At 40.3% G+C, this 24371-nt stretch overlaps 1 protein-coding gene across 1 annotated transcript in view; it reads left to right on the forward strand.

Moving 5' to 3' along the window:
• Positions 1 to 23586, forward strand: part of ZDHHC17 (zDHHC palmitoyltransferase 17) — a 54148-nt gene extending 30562 nt beyond the window's left edge. The window contains exons 10-17 of the mRNA XM_073651819.1: positions 5163 to 5263; positions 8095 to 8219; positions 12342 to 12404; positions 12608 to 12701; positions 12890 to 12973; positions 14599 to 14756; positions 16387 to 16481; positions 18273 to 23586. Coding sequence (XP_073507920.1) covers positions 5163 to 5263; positions 8095 to 8219; positions 12342 to 12404; positions 12608 to 12701; positions 12890 to 12973; positions 14599 to 14756; positions 16387 to 16481; positions 18273 to 18411 — 859 coding nt within the window. The 3' untranslated portion in view covers positions 18412 to 23586. The remainder of the gene's footprint in view (positions 1 to 5162; positions 5264 to 8094; positions 8220 to 12341; positions 12405 to 12607; positions 12702 to 12889; positions 12974 to 14598; positions 14757 to 16386; positions 16482 to 18272) is intronic.
• Positions 23587 to 24371: the final 785 nt, after the last annotated feature.

A 24371-nucleotide genomic window follows, 5' to 3' on the forward strand; every position in this document is an offset into this window, starting at 1 on the left:
GCATCAAGACCCTCAATTCATCAAAACCTTGATGAGGGGACATAGTGGAGTTAGAGGCACCTGATCTATAAGGAGACTCTATGCGCCATGTATGGCACAGCTCGTACTGATTTAGACGAGACGGCGTTGTCACGTCCAGCCCTGAGCCAGCTCCACCCTTTTTGACGAAGCCTGTCAAACTGGCATGAAAATGCCATATATCGCTAAATTTTTGCGCAACCTTGCATTGCGCAAAAATTTTGAGACTTATCAAAGTGTTTTACACCAGCATTCTGGTATAAAGACTTTGACTCAAAGCCTAAAAGTTATATAATCTTAAAGGAAACTTGTCTTCAGGTCAAGTGGCCAGTTTCTGGTCTGCTATTTCCCCCCGCTACTCCCTGAGGAATTTGTTTATATTTTTATTTTTTTTGTTTTTTAAACCTGAAATACAAGTCCAGATATATATATATATATACATTTAGTACTAATTGTTATGGTCTTTTACTGAGGGGACGTTGCACAGAGCAGCCTAAAGACTCGCCCCTGAGAATCCTGTGAGCAATACCCCATAAATTAGCAGCAAGTATAAAGGCCAATATCTCTGGAACCTTATGCAGATTAACCAAAGAAAAAAACCTGAATAATCAGGAGAGCAGCGCGAGTAATATAAATGCAAAATCTGGCCACTATTTAACAACCAAACCCACGTTGACCCATTGTGCGGTCAAGTTTTTAAAGTCCATGGCCAGAGTCATCAAGACCAGTGATCTTCACACCTGCCTTGATGACGGGATGTGCTGGAGTCAGACGCTCCTGATTCATTAAAAGACACACGTCTCTTAATGAATCGGGCTCATCTGACAAGTGGAGTGTGCCTCGCCCATAATCTTTCTCCAGTCAAAGACTGGAGTAAGATTTGTGGTGCAAGATCCCGTGGCTTGTCAGGAATTAGACGCGCAGAGTAGCCCGTCCTGCAGCATCCCTACCCAGAGCTAGGTGAAACTGACATTAAAGTGCCAAATGTTGCAACATTGTTGCACAACTTCATGTATGGCCCTGTTACCATTTGATCACTTTTGCCTATCATATTGTATATGTTGGTGCGCTGGCAGATTACAAATCATGTATGCCCTGCTACTCTGAGCAGTAGTAAAACATAAGTTTTGCTTATACAGTACAGACCAAAAGTTTGGACACACCTGATTTTAAAGATTTTTCTGTATTTTCATAACTATGAAAATTGTGCATTCACACTGAAGGCATCAAAACTATGAATTAACACATGTGGAATTATATACTTAACAAACAAGTGTGAACCAACTGAAAATATGTCTTATATTCTAGGTTCTTCAAAGTAGCCACCTTTTGCTTTGATGACTGCTTTGCACACTCTTGGCATTCTCTTGATGAGCTTCAAGAGGTAGTCACTGGAAATGGTCTTCCAACAATCTTGAAGGAGTTCCCAGAGATGCTTAGCACTTGTTGGCCCTTTTGCCTTCACTCTGCGGTCCAGCTCACCCCAAACCATCTCGATTGGGTTCAGGTCTGATGACTGTGGAGGCCAGGTCATCTGGCATAGCACCCCATCACTCTCCTTCTTGGTCAAATAGCCCTTACACAGCCTGAAGGTGTGTTTGGGGTCATTGTCCTGTTGAAAAATAAATGATGGTCCAACTAAACGCAAACCGGATGGAATAGCATGCCGCTGCAAGATGCTGTGGTAGCCATGCTGGTTCAGTATGCCTTCAATTTTGAATAAATCCCCAACAGTGTCACCAGCAAAGCACCCCCACACCATCACACCTCCTCCTCCATGCTTCACGGTGGGAACCAGGCATGTAGAGTCCATCCGTTCACCTTTTCTGCGTTGCACAAAGACACGGTGGTTGGAACCAAAGATCTCAAATTTGGACTCATCAGACCAAAGCACAGATTTCCACTGGTCTAATGTCCATTCCTTGTGTTCTTTAGCCCAAACACGTCTCTTCTGCTTGTGGCCTGTCCTTAACAGTGGTTTCCTAGCAGCTATTTTACCATGAAGGCCTGCTGCACAAAGTCTCCTCTTAACAGTTGTTGTAGAGATGTGTCTGCTGCTAGAACTCTGTGTGGCATTGACCTGGTCTCTAATCTGAGCTGCTGTTAACCTGCGATTTCTGAGGCTGGTGACTCCGATAAACTTATCCTCAGAAGCAGAGGTGACTCTTGGTCTTCCTTTCCTGGGGCGGTCCTCATGTGAGTCAGTTTCTTTGTAGCGCTTGATGGTTTTTGCAACTGCACTTGGGGACACTTTAAAAGTTTGCCCAATTTTTCGGACTGACTGACCTTCATTTCTTAAAGTAATGATGGCCACTCGTTTTTCTTTACTTAGCTGCTTTTTTCTTGCCATAATTCAAATTCTAACAGTCTATTCAGTAGGACTATCAGCTGTGTATCCACCAGACTTCTGCACAACACAACTGATGGTCCCAACCCCATTTATAAGGCAAGAAATCCCACTTATTAAACCTGACAGGGCACACCTGTGAAGTGAAAACCATTTCCGGTGATTACCTCTTGAAGCTCATCAAGAGAATGCCAAGAGTGTGCAAAGCAGTCATCAAAGCAAAAGGTGGCTACTTTGAAGAACCTAGAATATAAGACATATTTTCAGTTATTTCACACTTTTTTGTTAAGTATATAATTCCACATGTGTTAATTCATAGTTTTGATGCCTTCAGTGTGAATGTACAATTTTCATAGTCATGAAAATACAGAAAAATCTTTAAATGAGAAGGTGTGTCCAAACTTTTGGTCTGTACTGTATATACAATTATGCATCACATCGATTATATGTTCCCAAAGCATACATTTTTTTTTGTACTTGTATACTCTGTATATGGGGAGATAGACAAAGTGGATTCAGCAGTTTATGCCCCACGGTTCCTTATTATGGATAACCCTCTTCTCCTACCCCGTCCTGCTCTCCACTTTAACCCCTTCACCACCATGAGTTTTTGCGTTTTCTTATTTTGCTCCCCTTCTTCCCAGAGCTATAACTTTTTTTTTTTTTTTTTTTTTTTTTCCCGTCAATATGGCCATGTGAGGGCTTGTTTTATGAGGGACGAGTTGTACTTTTGAACGACACCATTGATTTTACCATATAGTGTCCTTGAAAACGGGGAAAAAAAATTCCAAGTGCGGAGAAATTGCAAAAAAACAATTTTTTTTTTTTTTCTACTGCCTTCAGTAGTCTCCTTAGAAGACTTGACCTGCAATTGTCTGATCACTTGAGCTTCACATAGCAGGGCTTAAGTCCTGCTATGTGTTGAAGAAATGCTCATCTGCTATGTGTGCCGACCACGGGGCAGCGCTCCTAGCAGTTCGGCAGTGACAACCACAGGGGTCTCCTGCAGACCCCAGGTTGTCGTGCCAACCCATCAGCCCATGTGATCATGTGATACGTGCGCCAATGGGGGTAGCTAATGGTACACTTCTGGCGTGATCATGTTAAATGCCACTGTCCAAGATTGACAGCGGCATTAAACATGTTAACGGTCATGAATGGATCTCGATTTCACCCGTGGCTGTTAGGGGCACACGACAGCTCATGAAATAGGTTATATTTAGCCCATTGACCTCTTTAAAACCTAACTGTAGAAAAAGCCATGGAACGCACAGCCAAAACTTATACATTTATCTATTGTGGAACAGCAAAAATGTACCAAACTGAATATGAAGTATTAATTACCATTCTGATCAGACTGTATGAAGCCCACTACCAGGTCACTGTGAACTCTCAGTGGGTCCCTGATCCTAAAGGTACAGTGCCATGCGCTAACCTCTTCCTGAGTGATACCGCACCAGCAAGGAAAGCGAACCAGACAACTCACAGCACCCAGGCTACGAGGCAAAGCCCCCATAACTCTAGGTTACTCCTCCCCTCGTGTTCAGTTTTATAAACTTTTCCTTATCCACGGCGCTCATGGCAGAGCGGCCATGGCAAGCACGGGGTCTTCTGCAGACCCCTTGTTGGTCTTCTGGCAACCCATCGGCACCCCGCGATCATGTGACTGGGGCGCCGATGGGCTTAGTTAGTGACGCGCCTCAGACGCGGTAGTGTTAAATGCCGCTGTCAGAGATTGAGTTTAAGACTGCTTTCTGTGACTATAAAATATAAAGCATTTCTTGAGACCTTGCTGTGTGAGGTCAGACCGTTCCTTCAAAATTGTGTCGGTTGTATTCTCACTCCATGAATGAGGCCAAATGGGAAACTTTGGCATGGTTCAGCAGGAATTGTATTTTAGATTCCCTTATCAACGAGTTATAAAAAGGTGCAAACTAGTGGCGTAAATGTACCGAAGCTTATAGGTGGCCTAAAATAAGTCATTCCAACAATAAGAGGGGCAGCCTTACTAAGATGCAGGTGTGGCTCTACTATAGCTCAGTACTATGATGGAGATACTGTGTGGCTGTTTGTTGTAGGCACACTCCCTTCTATAAAGCCGTAGCCGTATTTTAGAATTACTAACTGAAGACCTGGGTAAAATCCATGTAAAGGAGACCTCCGCCTCATAATTAACTATCCTTCTAAAGTTCTGGCTTCTAAAACCGGGTCAGATTTGTCCAGGCCTGGCAGAAATGTGTGAGTAATATCAATGTGGCAAACTGCCAGTAAGGCAAGATGGAAGAAAAATGTTAAGCCTGTTACATTGTGTTCTCCTAAAAGTGTTTAGGGAAGGTTCACTTGCGGTAATCATTAAACTTCACGTCTGCCGGGGGTCCAAAGATGAAGACATTGCTAGAATGTACACGTGTGTGAAGATTACATAACATGGTCAATGTCTGTCTACATTCCTGTTTTACACATAGGTGGAGCTTGGTATTAGGTATATATATATGTATATGTGTGTGTGTATATTGCAATATGTAGCCTTTTTGATTTGAGGGAATGCATAAGAATTAAAGGGGTACTCAAATTTTTACAAATTTGTTGTAAAAAAAAAAATCCCTGTAAAAATGCCGTTTGTACTCCCAGATTTTACTTCTATAATTTGCCAACCGTAGTCACGCAAGTTTTGTTTTATAGATTGTTGAAGAGAGAGTTTCTGTTTTTGGTTTTGTCTTTTTTTTTTTCTGAATCATTGTACATATAATCGAATATATCTTCACTTTCATTAATATATATATATTTTTTTTTACAGGTCTTTCTTTGATCACTCAATGCATAGCGCTCTTCCACTTGGGATATATCTGGCAACCAAGTTTTGGATGTATGTTACCTGGTTCTTCTGGTTTTGGAATGATATCCTTTCTCATAGTCCAGTAGCAGCGACTTGTTTGGCAGAATAAATTCCTCCAAACTGAAACATTTCTGCACCTTTTGTTGACCTTCATTGTATAGCGAATAGTGTTACATGCCAGATCTAATGATTTGTAGGTAGACTAGATGAAGTTTGTTGCAATAGAATAAGGGGTGAGATGGATGGTCATTGTGCTTTATCCATATTACCTGTATATTGTCATTAATTTGGTGGTTGGATCAATTTTATTTTTTTTCTTATACCCATAATTCGTAATGCATTTTTTACATAGTACAGATGTTTTCCAGATAAAGTCAGGCAGGATCTCACGCAATCCCTGTATGTCTGTAAATGACATGCGGTTCCTGCAGCCAGCCCCCCAATCCCTCCTGTTTCCTCCTCTGATTTCATGTCTTTCATCTGCTGACTCATGGCATTCAGCAGTAAAGTCTTCCTGCTCTCCTTCATTTCTCTTACATCCGGCTTAAAGACCATGAAGGCAGCACATAGTTAAGTGATGACGACTGTCTAGACTTGTTGTGTGAGAATCATGAGTGACTTGTTTGCCTGGCCCTCCTCTGCATTCATTTCCTTTGGCTACATATGGGTAAACTGAATTCTGCTTCAGTTCTTATGAGCTTAGTGAGAGGTAATAATGGTCTAGCAGCCCATCGAGGAAAAGAATGGGCCATTGGACGACACTGTTTTTACGCCATGATGCTCCATATATCTGGTGTTAATTGTCAAACTGATAAGTCAGATATTAATGGGGTATTCTGACTTTTTTTTTGGAAGAGCTGCAAATGCTTTAGACTAAAGAAGGAAGTCTCAGCTGTAATTCCCTGATAAATTGAAAGTGTTTTTTTTATGTCCTTTTTCTTCTCCTTCCCTTTTGTCATTTATTTCTTTAATATTATAAAGAATAGTGGTGTAATGAGTCTCCTGCTGGGCCGCTCATCATTTTTATAGCTGATCAGGTTACCCTAAAGCTGTAAGGAGTTTGCCCCCACATGCGATGATTGATTCTTCATGTGTATGAGCGGCTCTGGTGCTTTGATCACACTTTCTTTAGTGTCGTCCCAGTTTCAAAACCATTTATTTATTCATCTATTTTTTTTTATTCTGAATTATTCTAAAAAAAACAAACAAAAAACCATAAGGACATGATCCTTTCAGATTTGAAGATTCCACAATGTTTTATTAACTTTTATTCCTTCTCTGCCTTATTTTATTATTATTTTTTTTAATAGTGGCGCTTACTTTGTGAGATAAATGTGTTTAATTTTGTAGTTTGGGTCACTTGGTAGCAGCAATATCTATCATGTGTACTTTAATATGCATATTAGTCCATATTAAACCATTAATTTAGGTGAAAATATGGTTTTATTTGCGTTGGAATTTTTTAAAAATATATATATCTTTTTCATTCATTCCTCTTTTAGTCCTACTAGAGATGTAAACATGCAATCATATGATCACTTATGTAATACACTACCATTCTCCTCTATAAAGTAAGTTATTCCACCATACAGCATGCATATTAAGTAAAACATGAATTTGATAATAACGACTTAGTATGCAAAAAGGACTCAAGCCTAAATATAAGGACAAATCGCAAACAGACAGTCATAATCAAGAAAAAACGTGATCAAGAAAAGTCCTTTAACTTAAAAATTATTATAAAAGTGAAAATTCTTTATTAATGATGATAATATATACAGACAAAGTGCTCGGACACTACATACACAGGAGTAGTCCAAATATAATGGACAGACAGTCCGCCCAATTAGCTGATGCAACACAAATTAAGCGTATCCACATATTCAGCCATTCCTAGAAAGCACCAGCACATCATGTAGAGTATTGTATCATGTCACCCACAAATTTGTAGGGAAAAAAACATTTACCTATAATAAAGGAATCCAAAGGTGTGCACTGGCAGGCGGACGTCATCCACCCCAACGCGCGTTTCTGCAGATGACGAAGGTGTCCGCCTGGCAGTGCACACCTTTGGATTCCTTTATTATAGGTAAATGTTTTTTCCCTACTAATTTGTGGGTGACATGATACAATTCTCTACATATACTCTACATAATAATGACCCCTTTCAAAAGTTTTAAGAACGCCCTTAAAAGTTATGTACCTCCCACCACAATAAATAAAGTTTATACTTGCTTATTCCAAGTGACTGAGAACTCTTCATCCCTGCACATAGAGCAGGACTAGCACAGGCAGGGCACTACAGTGACGTCATTGTTCTTGGACGCTGACATCTTGTAGGCCATAGGCTTGCAGCCTACAGAACGGTGTCAGGGCAGGGAGCTTATGGTTCACAGTGTGTTGGGGGCCATCATATGGATGCTTCTACCTGCACTGTATGTTTGACACAAACTGTGTAAATGCATGGCCTCAAGAAGTTCCAAACTTTCCATTTTCCAAAGTCAAACCAACATAATGCTAAAATCTTGGCACCACAGTGTAGTTATTTTGTCCTCTGGCATCTATCACATCATAGGGGTAGATTGTTCTGCAGACGTGTGTAATTTACGCTCTCATCCCATGATTGTCTTATGACCATGGGGAACCGTCTTGGATTTTGTCATTGCTGTTTTGTCTGCTGTTCCGATCTCATGACTGATTCTCTGGCTGTTCAGAAAGTGTAGTCTGTTGCTCTAATGGTAAGAATTCGGGATCACCCCTGACCCCACACAAGGCTTCAGTGTAGGCGGTTTCTTCTGGATTATGTCTCCCTTTAAGTCAACACCTCTGCGTTGAACAAATGAATGTGTTAGTTGTGCCTGTCACTCCGTTGCTTTTCCTTAATTTGTAGCACATCTGAACTTTCTCTTCATCCATCTTCCATTTTTGGCGAACAGCATTGCACTGTTTTACAATTTTGGGAAATCCTGGAAATCTGATCCAGGCATTATCAAGGCCACGGAGGAACAAAAGAAAAAGGTAAAATGAAACTTGGCTGTCTCGCATGAATGGGCCACGGATTGCAAATTTGGAGCCAGTCCAATTAATTTTAGACTATCTCCACATCTGGTTGTCATTTTACAGCTGCCAAATGAAAGTTTGGCAGATAATTGATTGGTGGCAGTATGGGACTGCAAATATATGGTGACTACATGTGATATGAGATCAAGCAGACCGAACAATTCAGTGTCTAAAAGTAACCCAAAAACTGACTTTTATTGAAGCATCGAGATGATCATAAAAATCCTACCCAGATAAGCTCCCTCTCTGGTATTTTAAAGGGGGTTTTCCCACGAACAAAAGTTAATTTTAAAAATTGTCTGTGTCTGACCGTGCAGGAACACTGTCTGATCATACCACATCTCCTGGGCAGAGGAGGAAGCCAAAGAGTATACAGACATTATGTAACGGGTCTGGGAGGCGGAACCTCTGAGCAACTTATACAAGGGGGCGGTCCTTGTAAGGAAGCGGGTGGCGACCAGGGAAGACAGGCAGGTAGTCACAGCAGGTGACCGGGACAGTCTCTGGGTAAACGGGCAGGAGGTCACAGCAAGTGACCGGGGCAGTCTCTGGGTGAACGGGCAGGAGGTCACGGCAAGTGACCGGGACAGTCTCTGGGTAAAAGGTAGGTACGACCTGTGACGGCAGAGCCTCCAGGTAGGCTAGCAGGCAGATGGCAGATGTGTGCTCCCAGGTGAGCGGGCAAGAGTCTCTGGACTGGCAGGTGGTCACAGCACGTGACGGCGGAGCCTCCAGGTAGGCTAGCAGACAGGTAGCAGATGAGCGCTCCCAGGTGAGCGGGCAAGAGTCTCTGGACTGGCAGGTGGTCACAGCACGTGACGGCGGAGCCTCCAGGTAGGCTAGCAGACAGGTAGCAGATGAGCGCTCCCAGGTGAGCGGGCAAGAGTCTCTGGACTGGCAGGTGGTCACAGCACGTGACGGCGGAACCTCCTGGTAGGCTAGCAGGTGGGTGCTCCCAGGTGAGCGGGCAAGCTGGTCCATAGACAGACTGACAGGTGTCGGAAGGCAGACCGTCGGACCTCAGGCTAGCAAGCAGGTAAGCGGATAACAGGCAGGAATCAGACAGCAATCTGGCAGGTAACTGGAAACGGGACCTGAGGGCTGAAGCAGAGTAGTGAACAGTGCAACAACATTGCTCGGGCACCTCCATTTTGGAGGAGGTGCCTTATATATGGTGAAGTCCTCCGGCCATTGGCCGGGGACTCCTTAGGACGGCGCGCGCGGCCCCTTTAAGAGGGGGGGGGAGCGCGCGCGCTCCCTAAGCACCGTGGCCGGGAAGGAGCGCGCGCTGCCAGCAGAGCGGGAGGAGGACGCCGGGCTCTGAGCGGAGAGGTGAGGGGAACAGCGTCCCTGCCTAGCAGAGGGCAGGGACGCCGACGCTACACATTACAGCATGGGATCGCAGAGGATTCATTTTGTGCGGTAAAACATTGTTTAAAAACAGACAGTGAAATATTTTACCTTACAAAATGAATCCTCTGCGATCCCATGCTGTAATGTCTGTATACTCTTTTGCTTCCTCCCCTGCCCAGGAGATGTGGTATGATCAAACCTTGTTCCATATACAGTCAGACACAGACAATTTTTAAAATTAACTTTTGTTCATGGGAAAACCCCTTTTAAGGCTTCGGTGCTTGCAGTCATGGCATTTTTTGACTAATTGATCCCATGAAATGTGTAAGCAGTTGATTACCTGTACAACGGTGGATCGATCTTTTGCAGAAATGTACAGGGTGGGCCATTTATGTGGATACACCTAAATTAAATGGGAATGGTTGGTGATATGAACTTCCTGTTTGTGGCACATTAGTATTTGGGAGGGGGAAAACTTTTCCAGATAGATGGTGACCATGGCGGCCATTTTGGATCCAACTTTATTTTTTTCAATGGGAAGAGGGTCATGTGACACATCAAACTTATTGAGAATTTCGTAAGAAAAACAATGGTGTGCTTGGTTTTAACGTAACTTTATTCTTTCATGAGTTGTTTACAAGTTTATGACCACTTATAAAATGTGTTCAAAGTGCTGCCCATTGTGTTAGATTGTCAATGCAACCCTCTTCTCCCACTCTTGACACACTGATAGCAACACCGCAGAAGAAATGCTAGCACAGGCTTCCAGTATTCGTTGTTTCAGATGCTGCACATCTCGTATCTTCACAGCATAGACAATTGCCTTCAGATGACCCCAAAGATAAAAGTCTAAGGGGATCAGATCGGGAGACCTTGGTGGCCATTCAACTGGCCCAAGACGACCAATCCACTTTCCAGGAAACTGTTCATGTAGGAATGCTTGGACCTGACACCCATAATGTGATGGTGCACCATCTTGTTGGAAAAACTCAGGGAACGTGCCATCTTCAGTCCATAAAGAGGGCAACACACCATCATGTAACAATTTCAGATATCCAGTGGCTTTGAGGTTTCCACTGATGAAGAATGGCCCCACTATCTTTGTACCCCATATACCACGCCATACCATCAAGATAAGAGATGTGGAGCATCTGAAACAACGGATACTGGAAGCCTGTGCTAGCATTTCTTCTGCAGTGTTGATATCAGTGTGTCAAGAGTGGGAGAAGAGGGTTGCATTGACAATCCAACACAATGGGCTGCACTTTGAACACATTTTATATGTGGTCATAACCGTGTAAAAAAACTCATGAAAGAATAAAGTTACGTTAAAACCAAGCACACCATTGTTTTTCTTATGAAATTCTCAATACGTTTGATGTGTCACATGACCCTCTTCGCATTGAAAAAAATAAAATTGGATTCAAAATGGCCGCCATGGTCACCCCCATCTGGAAAAGTTTTTCCCCTCCCATATACTAATGTGCCACAAACAGGAAGTTGATATCACCAACAATTCCTATTTAATTTAGGTGTATCCATATAAATGGCCCACCCTGTACATTACGTCACTGCCAGTGATGGCTTTTGAGGATAATTATATAAGATTGAAGTTAGAAATAAAGAACATATGTGGTTACCTGTCAAGATATTAGCTGTGTTTCTTGATGCAACTGCTAAATGCCTCAGATTCATCTTGTTAAAGGGATTGTCCGGCCTTTGGCTACAAGTCAGCAGTCACTTTATGTGACTGCAGAACTGTGATTCCTCACATCCTGCGCGTTCTGAGGATTCGCTGGCGCCAGGAGCTGGCAGCCATGTGACCGAAAGTATGCAATTTGCATACTTAGGGCCACATTCCTACTAGATGTGTTTGGCCTCGCTTAATTCACTTGTGTTGAGCTAGTGTGGACACGTCTAGGCAGCACATGACCGTATGTATGCAAATCACCAGCCAGTGCCAGCATCGGAGAATCCACATAGCATGCAGTGTGCGCGATGTGCGGATTCACAAGGATTCAGTGACTGCACGCTTGGGCCAGGGCCCCACTATCAGTATATGGTCAGTATTGTTTCTCAGGAGTGGGAGACAAAACCAGGAGTGGAACAATCAGAGAAAAGGTAGAATAGAAACAAGTCACCAATTCTGCATTTATCACCCACTCCCGGTTCTGGCTCCCACTCCTGAGAAAAAATACTGACCAAATACTGATAGTGGGGCCGTGGCCTAAGGCTAAGGCTGGACAACTCCTTTTAAGCACTAGGGTTATTGGGTACATTATGGCTTTATGCAATATAAGACGTTTATCAAGCCTTAATAAGACACCCATAGACTCCTATGGTGGTTGGTTTACAGTACATATGTCTGTACTTCTGATATCGTGAAGGGGTTATCCGATGTCAGAATGAATCCAGCAGGAAAAATTGGCAAACTCCTGTGGATGGTGTATTTTCTAGCTTTAATAAGCACTGTGAGGAGGACTATGTGGCGGCACACTGTGCCTATAGCGCCATGTGCATCAGGCCTGTAAGCACAGATAACATTGTATGAATCTTTTCTCCTAATAAGTGAGGCTCTTGCATACAAGAGGCAGAGTCCTTGTTCTGTTTTTGCGGAGCGCTTGTGAAAAGGAAGATAGGACTTTTATTGAATATTTGACATATTGTTGTTTTATTTTGTAGTAAAATAGTGCTTGCATTAAACATTTGGTATTTTCTCATTGTTAGACAATTGTTGAGCTTGCTGAAACCGGCAGCCTGGATCTGAGTATATTCTGCAGTACCTGTTTGGTGAGTATGTGAGAAATAAAAGTCTCGGCCGCACTAGAAAAAAACATTTGAGAAAGGAAAGTGGTCACACCTAGGCGAAGCATACAATAATGTGATCAGCCCAAGGCGGAATTAGTCTTGTTCGCAGCCTCATACAGTTAGAATTATCGGAATATTTCCATTTATCGATCAGAAAGTGATGCTTTCTGTGATCTTATTCACAGATAAGAAAACCAGTGAGGTCTAAACACTGCGGGATCTGCAATCGCTGCATAGCAAAGTTTGACCACCACTGTCCTTGGGTTGGCAACTGTGTAGGTATGTTGTAGAATACAGTACTTTTATATATTATGTTATAGACATTAGTTGACGTGCTGAAAAAACTTTCTTGATTTCATAAAAACTTTCCGCCGTGTATTGATTAGTTTAATGCAATCAAAACTTTTTAAAAGTAACCACTGTGACCGTACAATAGTGACCTAACACGTTGGTGTGAACCTGTTTAGGGGCAGGAAACCATCGCTATTTCATGGGGTACCTCTTCTTCTTGCTGTGCATGATCTGTTGGATGATTTATGGCTGCATTTCCTGTAAGTATACATTAATTTCTGTTTTAAATGAAATTGTTTGGGCTAATAAAGTAGTTGACCACCTTTATCACTTTAGTTGATGCTTGTGTAAGGCCTATGTGTCGTTTTTTACAATATAGTTCAAATATTTTTGCTGCAGTTTAACATTTACTCTCATTCAAGCAGCAGTGGCTTTTCTCATATGCAAAAAAAATGTCAGTGTGCGGGATTAGATTTTTAGCAGTGTTTGTTCCATGTGTCAAGTTTTTACCTGCTACCAGACATGCATGATATACATACATACATACATAAATATATGAATACATGTGGTTTGTGAAAAAACTCTGGTATGTGAACAGCCACATAGACTATCTGAGTTTTTCACTGAATGAACACACAGTACTGTGCAAAATTTTTAAGCATATGTGGAAAACATACTGCAAAGTAAGAATGCTTTAAATACAAGTGTTAATAGTTTATTTTTTATCAATTAACAAAATGCAAAATAAATAACCAAAAGGAAATTCTAAATCCGATCAAAATTTGGTGCGACTACCCTTTGCTTTTATAGCAACATAAAAAAATCAACTCTTCTAGGTACAGTTGCACACAGTTTTTGAAGGAATTCGGAAGGGAGGTTGTTCCAAACATCTTGGAGAACTAACCACAGATCTTGTGGATGTTGTTTGTGCAAATCCTTCTGTCTCTTCGTGCAATCCCAGACAGACTCGAGGATGTTGAGATCAGGGCTCTGTTGAGGTCATATCATCACTTCCAGGACTTCTTGTTCTTCTTTACTCTTAATGACATTGGCTGTATGTTTGGAGTCATTGGCCTGCTGAAGAGTAAATTTGATGACAGTCAGATGCCTCCCTGATTTTTTCTTTTTAAAGTATTACTACTTTGCAGCATTTTTTCCACACCTGCCTTTTGCACTATCCTGATGGATATCTAAATGAGGCCTTTTTCTGAAATACGTGTAGACTTGAATTTTTGGGCCAGGGCTAGAGTTTAACAGCCAAAGATACAGGTAACTACTGACCTAAGCTGAATATTTAGGTTTGGTAATATCTAGCATGTCTCAACCAGTACCAGATTTCTCATGGACTTCTAGGAGTACCAGATGGGATGCAGTAGATTGTACTGCCACTTTCTGCTAAACAGTTGAGAAAGTGCTTACATTCTGTTTTTCTCTATTGTCTGTTATGTTGTAACTGACCACTAGTTATCAGATCTTCTGATGCACAGTTCCTACTGCCGCCAGTATAGTGGTACAAAGTCACATTAAAATAAAGCTCCAGACTAGCAATGTAAAAAATCCACAAGACATTAAGAAGATATCTCCTTCGTTTGCCGAAATAAGGGGCATTAAAAACTACCCCACTCGATTCCATATCTCTGAAAGTCTGTGCTTTGGAAGGCTAGGAGCATGTGAATCCCTTCCTCCCAACCCAAAATCAAAATTGAAGAGGCACGGCACTTGAGTAGTCCTTGTTGGGTGGCACACAATAGATTGGTGGGAATCCAATGTATAACTACTGACACCAGGTTAAGAAACGTTTTAGTGATGTGCCAAAAGATACCTAAAACTGGAGCTTAAACATTTGTTTCAGCAAAGTACCGTATTAACTATTTTATTTTTCTAGATTGGGGAATACACTGTGACACTACATACAGTAAAGATGGATTCTGGACATATGTAACCCAGATTGCTACCTGTTCACCCTGGATGTTCTGGATGTTCCTCAACAGTGTGTTTCACTTAATGTGGGTCGCTGTGTTATTGATGTGTCAGATGTACCAGGTAAGGATATTCACGTTAGTTATAGTTATTGGTCCTGATTTCTCGGAGCAAAGCCAATGTATATAATAATTCAGTAGAATGTAGAACTTCTACTATCTACCTCTGGCACAACTTATTTCCAGATATAATCTTTCAATTCTAAATTTGCTTACTTCAAGACAGCGGTCAGCAGAACATCTATAGGCCTCGTTGATAATGCAGGGACAAAAAAATCAAGAAAAATAGTTTGCTATGTATAACACACTTTTTAGAATCAAAAGTTTTAAAGGTACAGTCACATGGGTCAGATAGGCTGTGGATTTCATGTTACAATACCAGCTTTGATTTATGAAATCTCCTCCACAAGCTGCAGAGAAAACTTTCAGTGTGAATCGAGTGGCGCTGCAGATTGGACATTCATTGCATATCAATCTATGCTGTGAATTGTACCCTGAGATTTGATTGTAAATCTGCAGCATTTTTATTGCAAAATCTGCACCTTTTTTCTGTGGATTTTGTGGAGTAGTGAACATGTCCAATGTAGATGTTCTCTAATGTTTTTCTATGTTTCATGGTCAGATATGTGAGATGACCACTTAAAGGGGTTGTCCAGGCTTGGAGTTCATGTCTGGAGTCACTCAGTATGCGGATTCACAAGTCTGCAGTCACAGAGTGCACTGTCAGGATTCTCCAGTGCAAGTGCTGGGAACAGACAGGCGCATTACTGCAAGTATGCAGTCACATGCCGACTAGATGAGCGTGGCCTTGCTCAGTACAAATGTATTGAGCGAGGCTGGACACGTCTAGTCGGAATGTGGCCAAAAGTATTCAAATCGCATAACTGCTCGTTTCCAGCACTAGAGATACCTGGCAGCACGCACTGTGCACGCTCTGAGGATTCACAAGTCTGCAGTCACATGGGGCTCAAGTATGCAGTCGCTCTAAGCCTGGACAACCCTTTTAACGCTGACAAAATTGTTACATGTAGTAACAGTTTGTGCTTTCTAGTTTGCAATTTCCATTTATTTGGGTAAAATAAAGTAGTGTCCTAGCCAGCCAACATGGGAACGATTTATATTAGTTTAATATTCCTAGATTAACAAGTCGTTTCCTAAAATATTATTACATCTGTCCTTTTGGATACAGAAGAATATTGACATGGAGCTGGGTACTTTTCTAATAATGCATGTCCATGTTTATTTCTCTCTGGACATAATGCCATCTTTACATAAAATTTGCTGAATTAGGGAATTGCATAGGAGTATTTTGTTTTATTAAATATAGAATTTAATAGTTGAATTCAACGAGCTGTTGTGAAATGCATTATATAAAAAAAGAAATGAATGTGTTGTACTATGATCTTCTTAAGTGTGTAGTCATGTTGTGTATTCTCATCTAATAATATTCCACCTCTTTATCTTCTGACTTCTACTTTCTTACTTCTTCTTTCTCCTGTAAACATTGACCAAACCTATTCACTTCTCCGTTTTATTTTCTCAGCCTTTCCATTTCCTCCTGTTTTGTAGTTGCAAATAAATCTGAAATTCAACTAACCATTGATTGAGTTATATTCCTATTACATTACATGTCCAAAATTGTATTTGCTTCAGTGTATAATGACAAGACATTAATGTGTAACTGATGTTCACAGATATCATGTTTGGGAATTACTACAAATGAGCGGATGAATGCAAGAAGGTACAAACACTTCAAAGTCACGACCACTTCAATTGAAAGCCCTTTCAAGTAAGCAGATGTTTCCTCCTTCCTTTCAGGTTATCCTACATTCAGGCGGCTCTGAAAGTCCAGAATATGCAAAATATTTCTATTTTGAGTGGTTCAAACCATCAGATTTCTAAGATCTTCTGTATACTGGGATCACAGCTTCTGTTCATAACACATCCATGCCAGCTAGAACAGAAGTTCCTGAGTCTATTGACTTATAATGGCGTCCATCAGATTTCCATAGGGGATCAGTGTTTTTAAGCACAAAAATAGATCTTTAGACTGTGCATGCTATTTGCTAACAAAATAACATAACTCCTGATAGCAAAAAAAGAATTTTGGAAATAGAATTCTTCATCTAAAGATGTTTTATCCAGATTGCGTTTAAAAAGAAAAAAGATCTGGGAAAAAAAATGGCATAATTATTCATTCAATAAAGAAGGATGTGAACACTGAACTGGAGGGAAGGGATTGTCCTCAAGATGTAACAGGCAGTAGGGGAAGCTCTCTTACAAGACTTCTAATTATCAAAGATTGTGGCTATAGATAAGGGAGGGAATCTGAAAGTGCATTTACATTGAAAGATTATCATGAACGAGCATTCCCTAGAATCTTCATTTGAAAATCTTGCAGTTTAAACAAGCTGCCAATCACCCAACGTACTGTACGAAGAAAACATTCACTCATCGGGTGAAATGATTGTTGAGCACGCTTAAAAAAATCATTGTTCTCAGCAGCACATTATCCTATGAAAACAGGAATTGTGCTGCCGAGAAAAATGGAAGCCTATACAGATCATTCAGTGTGTATCTTAAAGAAGCACTCCCATCAAAGTTTTTATCCTCTTAATATATTGCTAAAATATTATACCTCACTGTGTACTTACAATTGCTCATTATTCCTTTCTACTCAGCTAATTCTTCTTCTCTCTGCTCTATGTAGAACCACAAAGTCTCTTTTTTCTCTGCATGAATCATTCCTCTCTTCAACTCCTGACCTTCTGCAAAAGACCCTGCCAGGGTCTTTTGCAGTGACTCATGACTCATACAGGGAAAATAAACTTCCTGTTTCTACATAGAGCTTTTGATTCAGCTAGTCTGTTTTTAATCACATGATGTCATAGACCTATTGGAAAAGAGAAGAATTAGCTGGATAGAAGGGCAAAATGAGTAATTGTAAGTGCACAGTGCCATATAATATGATGACTGCAATATATTAAGAGGATAAAAAATTTGGTGGGAGTTCTTCTTTAACGATCAGTCTACCTGTGTAAACAGGCTATTAAACGACCCCCGATTATGTAAATATTTATCGATCAGTGGTTGTTTAGAGTAGCTGGTATAATTCTCTACCTTTAAAGTCAAAAAATACAATTGAGTAGAAAGATTTACAGGGGCTTGGCCCAGTGTCCACAACTGTACTCATCATAGCGTCCCTGGGGTCTAGGGCTCAGACACGTCACCCGAAATCCTGGCATTCAAGTACCGGCTGTGGGAGGTCGTAGGACCCTGGTTCAGCTGCCATGCTGCACCGCTGTGGACACCAGACAAGGGTCTTGTTAATCTATTTGCTCAACACTAGTAAGAATATAATTCTAGACTGAAAGTATAACCAAATAAATGGGGAATTCAATGAAGATCTAGATCTGTAATGATTAGATTGTTGTGAGTAGTATGTTAGATTTTACAATTTTTAACCCTTGGACCCTTGTCTTATTTTCCTTGCTTCCTGTCTCGGTGAATGAGTGATTTGGTGCAGTGCATATCACGGTGCTTCTGATTTTAAAGGTGTTTTTTTTCCATCACATTGCAGCCATGGATGTATCAGAAATATCATAGACTTCTTTGAATTCCGATGCTGTGGCCTCTTCCGCCCTGTAACAGTGGACTGGACAAGGCAGTACACAATAGAGTATGAACAAACGTCAGGCTCAGGTTATCAATTGGTGTAGAAGAAGATCCAATATGGGTGGTACCTGAAGATGTCTCTGTCTCTTGCGAAAACTTGCCCCTTGAACTATAGCATGCTGTTTGTAGGGCTATTGATAAATCTTACAGTACCTTCTCTGTCAGCATTTTATCAACCACAGTGACCATGGACAGGACCTTCTGCCCGCACTGATGTAGAGAAAGAAGATATGGGGGGGGATTTTAACAGATCCTTGCTTTGGAAATATTTTGAAGAGCCGTGAATCTGCAATCTGTGTTTCTGTTCAGTGTAATTTTTTTTTTTTAACGATTATTTATTTTGCACCATTCACAACCAAGCATGGCATCGTTCTCTCGACAAGCTTCAGTCTTGGTCTGCTTGCACAGAATCTATTCATTGCCCCCCTTTCTTTCTGAATACACCCAGTGGAGTGAGACTTTCTAGTACACCATCATGATTCCCTAATGTGGCCTGGCTTGATCTACAATACTGTGGCATTTAATTCCTGTAATGTGATCCTCCAGTCGTGCTCTATCATAGCGTAATTGAAAATGTGAATCTTGATGCTGGCCTGATGAATCCTATTTTTTTTTTTTTTTTGGGCCGTTAAGCTTTTGCGATTAACTTGATGAAGATGTTAAACACACTCGCACAAAAAAAAAATAATAATGATGAATGTATGTTTCCTACATTGTCTGACTGTCCTCTGCCCTTACCATCTGGAGATCTAATGCAAAGTTTCCCTTTCTGAAGTTGAGCAGTCCTCAGCAGTTGCATGCCAGTAGTCTTCTATAGGAATATAAAGAAACTTTAGGAAATCGCCAAATTGCAACATTAAGAGCTTTTTCAGAGCGGACTGGATCCCATGCTCGTGTCCTGGACAAAGTTCTTTTCACGCGGACTAGATGGCATTGGATACGGATGTGGAGCCAAAGAAAATATGGTGGTGGTTTTTGTTTTTCTTTCCTCCATTTTATTTCTGTTTGTGCAATTTAGAGTGTTTTTCCTGTGGGTTAGTCTCTGGGGGGTAGAAATGTTTAACGGCACATATATATTACCGGATGCTATGTCATATTGTCACTTTATAGAAGTTCAGCTCCATACGTATCCACTGGTCACCGGAGAATTCTTACCGTGTGTTAATTTCTTAGCTACGTCACCCGTAATATAGATGATAAAACAATACTGTGATGACACGCGTATCTGTGAGCTTCAGGAGCTCCGCAAACGTTTAGGAAACCTCTGTATATTGGAGGTCTCTCGATCTGGTGTAAGCCTACTACTTCTTTCTAACTTTGTTCTTTTTTTTTTTTTCTTTTTGTAAATTAATTTCAGTGAGAGATTATGAGGGACTGTATGGAAAATGTTGATCTACATGACTTTGTAGTAAGCCATTAATATTTCAAGTCATTCCATATTTTGAGGAGGGTCGGTTTAAATAGTAGAACAGTGAAAAAGCATGTTTTATAGTTGAAATTTCTATGCGGTTTAGTTTAAAAACTTTATCTAAAACAAAATAATCACCAGTTAGCATTTCTCCTCCCATTAAAGTCAGTGGGAGAAGACGGCTGTAAATATGCAAGGAATAGGGTGAAAAACATGGCTTGGCTCTGGTCATTTGCAGTGTATGTATAGGAATTTATTTATTACTATTTGCTCACTTAATGACTGAATTTTTTTAAGATGTTAAAATTTGCAAAAAAAAAAATTTTTACAAGGTAGCCGACCTTTTTCTGTTTCATTTGATGCTGCCAGATCTGATGTAATAAGCACATTTCTGCTACCACTAAGGACTCATTCACACATCCGTATTTGGTCAGTATTTTGCATCAGTATTTGTAAGTCAAAACCAGGAGTGGAACAATCAGAGGTAAAATATAATAAACACGTCACCACTTCTGTATTTATCACCCACTCCTGGTTTTGGCTTACAAATACTGATGTAAAAAACTCTCCAAATACTGAACATGTGCATGTGGCCTAAGCACGTTCATGATCATCAGTCTGATCTCAGATCACAATGCATGGACCGGCCGTGCGTCTCCCGACTCAGAACGTGACGGCTTCATATATTTCTAGAAGGCTGTCATGCTGTGTTTTGGAGATACTCCTAGTTTTGCCATACAAATACTGATATATGAATAAACCCTAACAGATATCATCTAGAATCTGCATCCTGTTCATTACTTCCAAAAAATAAAAAAAAATAATGCTCACAAGGCCCCATATAGCGCTAGCCTTTTGAACAGTTTCTAGTATTGTGAACACACTACAACAATAATGGGGAAGATTTAACGAGATCTGCCAGATTTCTGGTTCAAATTATAAAAAAAAACTAAAACTTGTTCTTTTAGAAAGTTTTTGGAGGGTGCGAGTCAAGATGAGTTTGGAACGTGCACAACAGATTGGCCTAAATGAAGCCGGACAATACGTGATGTAATAAGACTAAAATATCTAAAATGTGTCCCAATGTGTTTAAAATGAAAAGCGCCCCTATTTTTCTCAACACAAAACAATTTACGTTAGGTATTGAAAATGCTGTGTGCAATAGATATTTATGTTTTTCTATAGAAAGATGGATATAGACTAAAACTCCATTTATTTTTTATGTAGGCAGACGTATATTTGCATAGATGAATTCTCTTCCCCTGTGCCTGATTTGGGTATTGTTTCACAGTCATCTAATATTAGTAGCAGTAATTAAAAAAAAAAAAATCCCTCCTGGAAGCCCTTTTTATTTATTTTTGGATACAATCTATATTGCTTCAATATGCTGAGCTGATTAACTTCTGTGTGTGGCTTCTTAGGAATTAGAGCTCCGTTTCGACTGAGTTTAAGTGATGGAATTTAGGCTGCCTCCACTCTATACTCTTCTATCTCAAACATAACACCTGCAGCACACCTAGTTTAGAGCGCTCAGTCGAAGATTAAACATCTACTAAAGTTCCGTTTATCATGGAGAATGTCATTGACATTCACAAATACAAATGTTTCTTATGGATATCTGAATAGAAGATAAAGGTATTGGTTACGGGGTACTTTTTTTTTTTTTTTCTGAGTCTTATTAACATTAACTAGCACACACCCCCAGCCTACAAGCCTATAAACAGTGATAAATATATTAAATTGCATACTAAAAAAAACAGGCCTAAAGAGGTTTTTCTTTTTATTAATTTTAAAAACCCACCACTTTTATACCGTGGCCGAACCTGGCATTGCAGCTCTGGTCCATTTACTGGAATAGGGCTCATTCTCCGTACTAAACACCACAGGTGGATGAGAGTGTCACTTTCTTGGAGGAAAAAAAAAGTATAATAAAGGTAGGATTGGTTTTCATTCATGCCCTCCTTAACTGTAGAATATACTGCATTAGAACTATGCACAAACAGCAAGTTTGTAAGTGTAAATAGATAATTTATCACATAGGTGACTTTCTTGTTATCTGCTAGGATATATTTTTTATGCTGCTGTTTTTTTTTTTTTTTTTTAAGTCTTTCCTAAAAGTGTCAGAGAATAAATAAGGTTCTTCATATTCCCTAAAAATGTAAAGAAATATTCTGGGAAATTCATGAACTGAGTTTTGCCCGGTGTAGTCCCATTCCCCATAATCCACTACTCTTAAGTTGTACTCCTGTACCAATCCTCTTTCATTTGTGTCATCACCCTTTCCCATGTTACCTGAACATCTGAAATAGTTTTGATTTAATTTGTTTTCAGTTTGTTTTTCCATGAATCTTCCTTAAAAGGAATTTCACGAAAACTTCTATTTATGTACATGAACTTATTCCTTGTACTACTATCTTCAAACATTACACAGTGACTAAGTAAAGTGGAATATATATTTTATTTTCAGACATAATTCTGTGTTTAGTATTAAATAAGTTATTGGGTCATATAATGAAAGGAGGTATCCAGCATCAGGGCTGTGGAGTCGGTATAAAATGGACTGACTCCAACTCCTAAAATATATAATAAATTGGGAACAGTAGTTGAATGCTGTTTGTGGGGAATATTTTTTCATAAGAATTTGGGAAAGTTATGAAATGTCCTATAAATGTCTGTCCTATTCCTGATCTAAGGGTCTAGACTTTTAGCTGAGATGAATCTGTGCTACAGTAAATTTATCACTTAAACATGAGCCATGTATGAGGGAGTCGTGGAAATTGAGTTGGAGGTTTGGCTAACTGACTCCACAGCCCTGTCCAGTATGGTTGTCTGGGAGTAACTAAACGATTGTACTGCTGACTATTGAATTCAGTATTGCAATAAGATTAGTCTGGGGTTACACGGTGACATCAATGCTCAGAGAAGTGCCGCGATCGAAAACATCTGTGCAACTTGCTTGTGACTTGCTGTTGCAAAACTATTCCAGAGCTGTGATTCTGCTGTAAAAAAGTGGCCAGATTTCAGATAAGTCGTGCATAAGTCGCAGTCGCATGTGACTTGCATTGAATTTTATGGCAAGTGAGTCGATGTTTTCAAATGTGTTGGATTTTCTTGGTCACAGGTTGCAATGTGACATCATAAGTAATCAGTAGATGTGATATCGCAACGCTTCAACTTAAGTGTTGGGTGACACAGCCATGTAACCCTAGCCTGATAGAGGTTCTCGTTTAAGATTTTGATGGTGTAATGCTAAGACATTCAGTCCGAAGACCCTGATCCATCAGCTTCTATTAGCTCTGTTCTACTTTTCTCAGAGGCAGTGAGGTCCACCACTTATAATCAGCGGCAGGCCATGTGGCTTCAGAAAAAAAAAGGCAAACTGAGCTGAAGGGCCATGGTGTTTCCCTAGTGTTAATATCACTTCTTTCTAATAATGGTACCAGCAGTTGAGCCCTCTAAGATCCCCCAATTGGACAGTGATGGTGTATCTGCCATTAATATCTTAAGTCTTGAGGGGGTCCTTTAAGGATCTATTCACATACACCAGATTTGTTGCAAACACTTCTGTAACGGTCTCATTTATCTGAATGGATGGACCTCCATATACATACTGCACAAAAGACACTATCTACATGTATGGAATTGTTTGTGTTTTTAATGGAAGATATCTATTTCATGTGAACAATGCCCTAAGGATGTATTCACATGGGACGGTCGAGGTGGGGTATTCACACGTGTAACACTTTATTTTACATGTGTACCCGTAAAAAAAAAAAAAAAGTCAATCATTATACACTACGTGATAATACACCCTATAGAACCTGTTTTTCATTATTCTAGTGATCCATTTATATGTTGACTAAAATGTCTTCAAATTTAATCAAAACTACTAAAATCCAAAAGAATCTCCTGTCTCTGAATGTATTGTAAAGTAATACGTTGTGTAATAGGGCATAGTGAAGACAAACATTCACTGTGTACTCTGCTCCAAAAGAGCTCATTTCTCTTAAGAGATCTTTCATGCTGGTGTCTCTAATGTCACCTCCTGTTTACTGGTGGACCTTTTCCTGTAGTTTTCCTGAACCCTGTGGTACGCTGGAAGAGATTATAATACTTGTTAACCCTTGCTGGGGACTTTGTGAGCGGAGACTGGGACACCTTTCATGAACACATTATTTTATAGCCTGATCTTGAGATGACCATGTTGGCCATTGTTGGAAACGTTGAACATCTTGGAGTGTTGGTCCATAACCTCAACATTGTCTGAGGCTCTTCTTGATCAAGTCTGTCTGCACTATTATGTTCTTTGTTTCGTTCTCCTTCTATTATTGTACGTCTTTCTTTTGCGCACAAGTCTTTTGTTAATACCCAATATTGTAAGATGTTATACAGTAGACTGTGTAGCTCTATGCACTGATAATCTACCATTACACTGATTGGCTGCCTGGATTTATGCAGTAATTAATACAAAAAAAAGCATGTTTGGTTAAAGGGCCATGGTATCTGTGGAAACTCATATCTAGAGATGAGGTTTTATATAGTCAAACCTAACTCTGTTGGGGAACTGTGTCCTTGTTTATGCCCCTAAAATGCTTT

The sequence above is a fragment of the Phyllobates terribilis genome, unplaced genomic scaffold (genome assembly GCF_046119375.1).
Source record: "Phyllobates terribilis strain yellow unplaced genomic scaffold, ASM4611937v1 Scaffold_11__3_contigs__length_659146591, whole genome shotgun sequence".
NCBI lineage: Eukaryota > Metazoa > Chordata > Amphibia > Anura > Dendrobatidae > Phyllobates > Phyllobates terribilis.